The sequence below is a fragment of the Trachurus japonicus genome, chromosome 5, assembly GCF_045865225.1.
Source record: "Trachurus japonicus isolate A0001 chromosome 5, Traja_1.0".
NCBI classification, from domain to species: domain Eukaryota; kingdom Metazoa; phylum Chordata; class Actinopteri; order Carangiformes; family Carangidae; genus Trachurus; species Trachurus japonicus.
In genome coordinates this window covers 2,404,047-2,414,305 of record NC_140911.1, presented here as the reverse complement: position 1 = coordinate 2,414,305, position 10,259 = coordinate 2,404,047, and the positions used below count along the sequence as shown (strand labels likewise).

Genomic DNA, 10,259 nt, shown 5'->3' with positions numbered 1-10,259 from the left:
TCGTGTCGATCAGTCCTGTATCAAGAGGGGAGGCCAGAAACCTCCTTTAGGTAGCGAGGGACCGGGGAGTAGCCGTGCCTTACCTGTGCTCTCATGCAGCAGCCACATCAGTGACGCCGACTACGCTGAACGACTCCACGCCTGCCAGCTGAGCAGCCTCTTCTCCGGTGCACAGCCCAGTTCCATTGCCTAGGCCCCACGGGGGGGTCTCGTCACCAGACCGGGGCAGGATAAGTCCATTATTTTAATGATTTTCATATAAACTTACTTGTAGTCTTGTCAGTTAATGTCCGAGTGTTATATGATTTCCCTCTTAAAGAAAGGTTTTTAATTAACTGACGTCAGTGTGCCAGCGGCCCCGTTAAGGGCAGCTCATTACTCTTGCAGCGCTCTATCTCCCCCTAGTGTTAAGAGTGGGGTTCGACCCTTTATGTTGTAGTGGTCCCTAAGGAGCCAGTGTGATTTAGAGCTCCCATTGTGTGTAGTAGGGCTGCACGATTATGGCCAAAATGATAATCACGATTATTTTTGTCGATATTGAAATCACGATTATTAATCACGATTATACATTATGTTAGATAAAACATGTTTTTATTGCACTTTCTATTTGAAACAAACAATAGGCTATGTGAACAAGGCTTTCAGTTCAAAATAAAACGTAAAATTAAAATAAATAATAGCCTAAAATAAAATTTATTTTACGAAAAATAAATGCCATTGCAGAGTGCAGAGGTGTCATTCTGTACAGTAGCGTACAGATACTTGTGTAAAAAACAAAAAATAAATCTGGTAGAAGTAGCTGCTGATTCAACTCCTTTACTCAAATAAAAGTAAGAAAGTACAGGCTCTGAAATGTAATTTCAAAGTAGGCTATAGGTAAAAATTTATTTTTGCCATCAATGATACACAGAGATGTGTGGGCAAGAGTCTGTCTAGCATGGACCAAAGCACAGCACGGACGCTTCAGCAGCAATTTGGAACGAATTAAAAACATTTAATGAACAGACCAAGTGTTTTCACACAGGCAGCGTCCAGCAGGTCGGCCTAGCTCAACTGTGCTGCCACCAAAACGGCCATAGATCGCCGTTACCGGCCGTTATGATCACGGTCGGAACGTTTTATTTACACGACGTATGTAATTAACACCAAAACGGCCGCGTGGGGTGACGGGGTCTCGGTCCAGCTTCGAGACCACCCCGCAGCCCGACCTCGATCCGATCCAGAGCGAGACGGCGACAGTAGACAGCCTGAGGTGCTGCTGACCAGACACAGACACACGTCATGTCTACTGTCGCCGTCTGCTGCCGACATCGTCTCACTCTCACTGCAGAGTGAGATCCATACAGTCTAGTGAGACGTAACACCGGGCGCAGAAGGTGACACAGTACAGCAGCATCTGAAGGTGCCGACTGACCGGCCGGGACACACACTCTGGACTGTAAACAACATGTAAAGGGAGGATGCGCTCGCTTGCAGCTTCATGAAGCCCTAACCTCTCGTTCGCCCCCTGGTGGTTGGCGGACTATTGGTGGAGAAAGCGCTTGATTTGATATGCAGCACAGCCCGTTTTTTACATGTTAATAATCGTGACGATCATCTTAATTTAATCATGGCAGCCAAAATCGTGATCGTGATTAAAATTCGATTAATTGTGCAGCCCTAGTGTGTAGTGTGATACCTGTTCTAGTTGCTGTGCAGTGATTTGTGTGCAGTGTCCCTTTTTGGGTGTGTTCTCTTGTGTGCAGTGTTGGTGTCGCCGGATGGTGGAGTTACCTGCCTGACCTGCTGGAGCTGCCCTCATTGGCCTGCTGGGTGCAAACGTCCCTAACTTAAAAATTAATTGGAAATAAAGATTGTCTATTTTTATACATATCTGTCTGTGGTGGGTGCTCTCTGACCTCTAATACCGGACCAGACCGGGTTAACAAAGGTGGTGGCAGCTTGACGCTACTCTAAACATCTTAAACAACAAAATTTATTACAACAACTTTACTCCTCTAAAATAACAGGTTAAAAGACTTTATTCTTGTAAATTATGACTTTTTTTCTCGTAAAACCGTGACTTTATTTTCCAAGTCTGTGGGGAAAAAATTCTAAATGTGGCTAATACTCCGTCGTAAAAAACAAAACAAAAGAGAGAGCAATTTTATTTTCACTCATTCATAAGACAGACTGAAGATGGCTGTGTAGGCCGAAGCGTTTTGTTCTTTATTTTTTATTTTATCACCATGGCAAGGTAAATAAGGCAATTTTATTTGTATAGCCCGTTTTTACATAACAACATCCTCTGCCCTTAGACCCTCACATCGACTGAGGAAAAACTCCATGGAAAACCCTATTTTTTAGCTACAGTCTATGTGGAAAACAGGGGAAAATTGGAGCATGGAGAATGGTTGCACTTTTTTGTTGTTTTTGATGGACCATTAAATGTTTTCTGCATCCGCCAATCTCTCTGGTGGACATTCCCATTCATTTTTGATCAGTGTGCGAGGAGTTTTTCCTGTTGGTTGTCACTCATTCATAGTTGTCAGCTTTTATTTTGAAAAGTCGCACCGGAAGCGCCGCGCTGGCTCCGCTTATATTGCCGCCAACAGGTCTGTTTGGATCCTCTGTCTCTCTCTCTCATTAGTCTCCGGCTGGTCTACTCTGCTGCAGGTCCCGCTCGGCAGTCACCATCATGGCTGTGTTGCTGATGCGCTTCTTCACGCTGCTCGTCAACGTGCTGTGTTTGCCCATGCACCTGATCCACGCTCTCGGCCTGTACTCGGTCTACAAACGCGTCTTTCCGATATGTCTGTACCGGCTTTCTGTCACGTACAACAAGAAGATGCACGACAAGAAGAAGGAGCTGTTCCGCAGCCTGTCGGAGTTCGTGCCTTCGGGCAAACAGCAGCTCACGCTCCTGGAGATCGGCTGCGGCACCGGGACTAATTTCCAGTACTACCCGTCCGGCTGCAGGGTGATCTGCACCGACCCAAACCCGCACTTCCAGAAATACCTGGACCAGTCCATGTCCGAGAACGAGCACCTGACGTACGACAGGTTCGTGGTGGCGTCGGGGGAGGACATGGGGTCAGTCGAGGACGCATCGGTAGACGCTGTTGTCTGCACCCTGGTGCTCTGCTCTGTCAACAACATACCGCAAACTCTGCGAGAGGCGCACCGGGTCCTGCGGCCAGTAAGTTGTTTAATCCTCTGCCCCGGTGCTACTGGGGGGAAAAAAAATACCTAACACGTGTTTTCCCCAACAAATAACGCACCAATATTGTTGTTAAATGTATCATACTATGCAGGCTACTGTTGGTCTAATCTAATAATAGCTCGACGACCACAGTGCAACATGTGAATTAATCCCTCACTATTGTTCACCAACTCGCCAAACAAAGAGCCCTCTGTTTATGTGACATCTGCTTTTACACTTTACAAAGCAGTTTATATCCAAGACTGAGAAGAAAACAACATAGGAGGTTAAAAAATAATAATAATTGAACCTAAAATTACTGATAGAACAAGAACATTATATAACTTAAACATTTTTGGCTCATCCTGTTCAAGTGTTTTTTTTTTGTTTTTTTTTAAGAAGAAATAAAATAATGTGAATGATGGCTATCTTTACATTGTAAAGAAAGTTACATAAAAAAATAAATCCATTAGATTTAAAAAAGAAAAGGTAGAGTACCCCTTTTGAGTGCTCAGATCCTCTTGTGAAATAATGGTGGAAATATTCAAACCAATATTTGACCCAAAAAAAGGACTCCCATATTTTATAAAAATCATAATTTCTGCTTTGTAGCCTACACTTAAAATAATCCACGACAACATATTAACCCTTGGCCACTGTAACTTAAATTGACCTTTTACCTGTGGTCTGTTTTGATATAGAAGATACAAAGGGTCACCAATATATTTGATTTTTGTGCATACATAAGTGTAAAAAACCAAAAAAGTGGCCCATATGTCGAAGATGTGTTTGAGGTAGTTTAAAGCAAATGTTGATATCACTGTTTGTTCACCAGATAACTTTACTCAGCAGCTGTAGAATATCACACTCACTATTTAGATTAACTGAGGGAACAGTTAAAGTGAGTCTTTTTTAGAAATACTTATACTACTATAAAGAAGCAGATATTTCACCTTTACTGGATGGGGAAAAAGAAATATTCAATTTAGTTGAATCTTCTAACATTTTGTCCCCAGGTTTGTCAGAAAAATATATATTGTCATTTTTCAGGATTTCTTTATTGAGTTTTCATGATGTCCTGCAGGGTGGAGCCTTCTTCTTCTTGGAGCATGTTGTTGCCGACGCCTCCACCTGGGCCTACTTCTTCCAGCACGTTCTGCAGCCTGCCTGGTTCTACTTCGGCGACGGCTGCGAGGTCACCCGTGACACGTGGAAACATCTGGAGGCAGCTGGATTCACCGACCTGAAACTGAGACACATCGACGCTCCGCTCGTGTTCCTCATCAAACCACACATCGTAGGCTACGCTGTCAAATAGATGCTGTCCCGTTGGCTTCCTACTAACTAGTGTGTTTGTGTATATGCCAATCACTAAATGCCTCTCCCTGTGTCACATGATTTAATCACCAGTGATAGAGATATAATAACACAAGTCACTTTGATACTAGCTTGATATTTAGTGAAGGAAAAACTGACGTTAAACGTTGAATAAGCACCTTATACTAACGGCCAATGAATCTAATTTTGTACTCGTGTTGAAAACATGTTGATGGTTGTTGGATCGTCGTCCTCTGCTCCTCGCCGCTGAGCTGCTTGCTGATTGATCAGTGTCATACTGCCATAGAAAAGTTCTCTGTGCTACTGGTGTAGTGACAGTGTTTTAGACTGCCTTTTGATCTGACACCAATAAATATTTTGTTGTGATTAAATAGTTGATCCTCTGGAGTTTTTATTATTATTGGACAAACATTGAGGCTAAATTGGGGGGGGCGGGGGCTTGTTGGACTTGTTCTGGGTGGTTTTCTCAATTCAGTTCAGGTTTACCTCAAACATTTTCAAATAAAGTAACTTTTTTTGATAGATCTGTGTCTTCGGATTATAAAACATAAAAAAAACGTTCTCTTTTTTTAATCGGGTTGCTAAGGAGTAGATGACAGACATATTTGTATGTCCCTTCTGACAAGAATCACTTTTTCATTGAATTTAAAACAAAAATTGCAATAAACCTAATTTCTTTTAATCAAAACAATACAAAAATCTGGAAAAAATACATCAGTTATTTATGGAATAGCAATATTTTATCATGTCCCCCAGTTTTGTTCAACCCTCTAACAACATACCAATTTCCCTAAACTAATGAAGTGACATCACTTAAATCTTTTGAAGAACATACTGTAAAGAGAAGAACGTGTTAACATCTTTTCTTACATATATTTAATTGCTTATTTATTGCAAGATTGACATCATTAAGCTCAACCTTTCAACTCCTTTACATAAATAAATGATAGTTAACAAATGTTTGAAACAAACAATAGTGTTGAAAAATATTATGCTTTCATGATTTCAAGTCATGTGGTGCTCCTTGCCTTGGCTAATTATGGTCTTATGGCTACTTTTAGTCAAAATCTTCAACCCTGTAACAAAAAAACATTGAGAGGGCTGAGTCATTGTTGAAAGTGTTTTTCAAAAATCAGACAAACCAAAGTGCACTGAATTCAGACAGTCACCCTCTGACATTTGTCTATTGGCGCCTCCGTGTGGTGAAACCACACACACACAGCTCAGGTATTAACAGTGTAATCTGTTGATCTTCTAAAGTCTCTGTCTGTAAAACTAAAAAGCTCTTCTCAGACTCTGAGGTTTCAAACATGAAGCCTTTCCTCATGAAGCTGTGCAGACTGCTCTGCTGTGCGGTGGCTCTGCCCCTGCAGCTGCTGCACGCCGCCGGCCTGCTGCGGCCCTACAAGCGGCTGTTCCCGCTGCTGGCCTACAACATCACCTTCTCCTACAACCACAAGATGCACCAGCTGAAGAGAGAGCTGTTCAGGAGCGTGTGCAGGTTTACGGGCAGCGACGGGACACTGCGGCTGCTGGAGGTACCTTTACTGTACTTGTACTTTTTTCATGTACTTTTTATTATATATAACCTCTGCAAGAATCATCTCGTATTAGCATAGGACTATTTATAATGTAACCTCCGGCAGAATCATGTTTCGCCTAGAATCACGTATCTTGCCTTATTTAAGTAATTACAATATAACCATTGTCAGAATCATGTAGGCCTACCTCTTGGAAACAATACTGTTTATGAGTATAGTGGCGGCTGGTGACTGAAAAAATAGGGGAGGGCAGTCCAAGGCGTCATGTTATTTCATACTAGTTGACTACTTATCCTATACTTTCTTATATTCAATGAAAATTAAACAGTAAAACAATGTCTTACAAGATTTCTTAAAAACAAGATCATTTTATTCAATCTTACTGTTTTCAGATTAACACAGGCCTAATGAAAAAGACAGAGCCTTTATCATGGATGTGAGATGTAAAAAAAAAAAAAAAAAAGCAGGCCACTGTTCTGTTATGTCACAGTGGGGATTTCACACCCTCTGATTTAAAATGGAAAAACAAAAACCATGAAAATCTCGGGGTGTTTTTGTGATTATGTGGGTGTGGGGGGGTTGTGGGATAGAGCATGTCCTTGTTGTTTGTTATTGATTGTTGGGTCCCCTATTTATAAGTAGTTTCTGCTTCCCTGGGGTTCATGTGCATCTGTCGTAATTGCAAATCTGTAATATATTCTCTCCTGCAAAGTACATGAATAAAAATATCTGAATCTGAATCTGAATCTGAGGTCGGCTGTGGCAGCTAACAGAACATAGCCTACTTGCAGTAATATCTGAATCATGTGATATTGATGTTATAATAAACCAAACAAACTCACCTTATTTACAAACCACACTAACAGGGAGGTGTCTGCACAACTTCTTTTCTTTTTTTAATTATCATTTATTTAATGGAAACTTCTTAAGTTAAGATGTTTTTAACCGAGGCACATCCCACAGTCAGTCACTTTTTTAACACTTCTCTTCTGTTTTGTGCAGCATATAAGCTGTCAGTTAAATAAAGTTGTTTTCTGAATTTGTAGCTTGGTTGTGTCTTTGCATGTGTTGTCTCACAGGACCACTGCACAAAATACAATTAAAAAGGAGAATAAATATTAGTCAAGGGGTCATAAATACCGTATGATTTTAAAAGAGTTCTTGTCAATCACTCTCTGCTTGTCAAGAATGTTTGCTAACCTGCCACCTGTTAAAACTTGTCACCTTGGCAGCTTGCTAATGAATCCTTTTGCCACAAATACCAAAAAAACAACAACAAACAATAAAGCAGTTTCAGTGTTGAGGGGGAAAGCTAAAACCTCTACTATGTAGGGTAATTCAAAATGTTGTGTCAACACAACCCAGTGTTTTAGCAAATCTAAAGTAAGTGGCTATAGTGAGAATGTTTTTCTATGTAGCCTACTCAATTATTGTAATACATAAACAAACCCTCTATCAAAGTATAATTTTAAAACAAAGGAAGAAAGTAAAATAGGTGAGAGCGAGTGTTGATAATCACCTTAATGTGGAGCTCCTCTCTGGGGATGGTTTGTAGCATGTTCATAGAACATGTTGTTCTATCTTCAGCATCATTAAAAGTCACTGGAAAAGGCTGTATTGATCAAAACAGCTGTACAAAGCTCCTGTATGTTTAATATTTGTTAACACATGAGACTGTAGGTGAAGTCTGGGTGACTAAAACATTAAAAATAAAAAATAAAATAAAAAGTTGAGAAATTGATATACTGAGCCAGCTAGCTAAGCCTGCAGCAGTACTCCACCTGTGCTGTTAGCATTCAAAGGTGGTCCAAGGTGGTTCAATTATGGTCGATTTTCTTTCGCCTCATAGTCTCTTAAGTACATTTTGGACTCATTTTTCAAAAGCCACCTCCTTTGAATATTTTGAGACGATAATTGACAAATTTTAAACGGACATATCAGGAGAAAATTAACTTTTGTTCCATCCCTGTCTCTTGTCTCAACAACACGCTCTCGCGAGATCTGGCAGAGATTTCCTAGGTAACGCTAGGTAACCGTAGGTAACAGGAGCTTTGTACAACTGTTTCCAGTGACTTTAATGATGCTGAAGCTACAACAGTGTTTCTAGGCGAACATGCTACAAACTAACTAACGCTAATTTTCGTAATGACTGCAGCTACGTAAATATTTAATTTTTTATTAGTCCTACCGACAATTTGTATCCATCCACACCAGATCCACACTCAACACTTTCACGTTCGGCGACCACGCCCCCTTAGGTGACCGGAAGTGCTTTGGTCACACGGCTTCATAGTTGTTTTGCTAGCACATGAAAATACTATGAGGGCCACATTGAGAATTCTGTTTTTCAAAGACTTGAGAATAAAGTAATAGTTTTATGAGAATAAAGTCATTAAGAGAAAAAAGTCATAACTTTACGAGAATAAAGTGGCAATTTTATAAGCAGCGATTCTGGCCCTGGCACCTGGCCATCATTTTAACAACTGTAGTGAGGGAGTGACGTGGGGCGGAGGAACTCCCCGGAGTGGGGGGCAATCAAGGGCTGATGCAGTTCACCTGGGAGGGGGAGGAGACCGACCGGGGTCAGCGGCTGGGAAGAAAAGTGGCGGTGGAGAGAGCGAGGGGAGGAAGAGACGGGAGGACGTGAGAGTCGTCGGTCTGAGCTTTTTGGGAGCCAGTGGCACTGTGGCGGGTGGGTGCTGTTCGCAGCTTGTAGTGCTGCCGGCAGTGAAGACAGCTGAGTAGGGGAGTTCGTCGTGTCGATCAGTCCTGTATCAAGAGGGGAGGCCAGAAACCTCCTTTAGGTAGCGAGGGACCGGGGAGTAGCCGTGCCTTACCTGTGCTCTCATGCAGCAGCCACATCAGTGACGCCGACTACGCTGAACGACTCCACGCCTGCCAGCTGAGCAGCCTCTTCTCCGGTGCACAGCCCAGTTCCATTGCCTAGGCCCCACGGGGGGGGGTCTCGTCACCAGACCGGGGCAGGATAAGTCCATTATTTTAATGATTTTCATATAAACTTACTTGTAGTCTTGTCAGTTAATGTCCGAGTGTTATATGATTTCCCTCTTAAAGAAAGGTTTTTAATTAACTGACGTCAGTGTGCCAGCGGCCCCGTTAAGGGCAGCTCATTACTCTTGCAGCGCTCTATCTCCCCCTAGTGTTAAGAGTGGGGTTCGACCCTTTATGTTGTAGTGGTCCCTAAGGAGCCAGTGTGATTTAGAGCTCCCATTGTGTGTAGTGTGATACCTGTTCTAGTTGCTGTGCAGTGATTTGTGTGCAGTGTCCCTTTTTGGGTGTGTTCTCTTGTGTGCAGTGTTGGTGTCGCCGGATGGTGGAGTTACCTGCCTGACCTGCTGGAGCTGCCCTCATTGGCCTGCTGGGTGCAAACGTCCCTAACTTAAAAATTAATTGGAAATAAAGATTGTCTATTTTTATACATATCTGTCTGTGGTGGGTGCTCTCTGACCTCTAATACCGGACCAGACCGGGTTAACAAAGGTGGTGGCAGCTTGACGCTACTCTAAACATCTTAAACAACAAAATTTATTACAACAACTTTACTCCTCTAAAATAACAGGTTAAAAGACTTTATTCTTGTAAATTATGACTTTTTTTCTCGTAAAACCGTGACTTTATTTTCCAAGTCTGTGGGGAAAAAATTCTAAATGTGGCTAATACTCCGTCGTAAAAAACAAAACAAAAGAGAGAGCAATTTTATTTTCACTCATTCATAAGACAGACTGAAGATGGCTGTGTAGGCCGAAGCGTTTTGTTCTTTATTTTTTATTTTATCACCATGGCAAGGTAAATAAGGCAATTTTATTTGTATAGCCCGTTTTTACATAACAACATCCTCTGCCCTTAGACCCTCACATCGACTGAGGAAAAACTCCATGGAAAACCCTATTTTTTTAGCTACAGTCTATGTGGAAAACAGGGGAAAATTGGAGCATGGAGAATGGTTGCACTTTTTTGTTGTTTTTGATGGACCATTAAATGTTTTCTGCATCCGCCAATCTCTCTGGTGGACATTCCCATTCATTTTTGATCAGTGTGCGAGGAGTTTTTCCTGTTGGTTGTCACTCATTCATAGTTGTCAGCTTTTATTTTGAAAAGTCGCACCGGAAGCGCCGCGCTGGCTCCGCTTATATTGCCGCCAACAGGTCTGTTTGGATCCTCTGTCTCTCTCTCTCATT

General features: G+C 41.9%; 1 protein-coding gene across 1 annotated transcript; it reads left to right on the top strand.

The window, feature by feature from the left end:
- The first annotated feature begins 2,648 nt into the window (after nucleotides 1–2,648).
- Nucleotides 2,649–4,749, top strand: LOC146986766 (thiol S-methyltransferase TMT1A-like). Its single transcript, XM_085775559.1, has 2 exons — nucleotides 2,649–3,178; nucleotides 4,266–4,749. Exons 1-2 carry the CDS (start codon nucleotides 2,678–2,680, stop codon nucleotides 4,497–4,499), a joined length of 735 nt encoding a protein of 244 aa, XP_085631685.1. The 5' UTR covers nucleotides 2,649–2,677; the 3' UTR covers nucleotides 4,500–4,749.
- The last annotated feature ends 5,510 nt before the right edge of the window (nucleotides 4,750–10,259 follow it).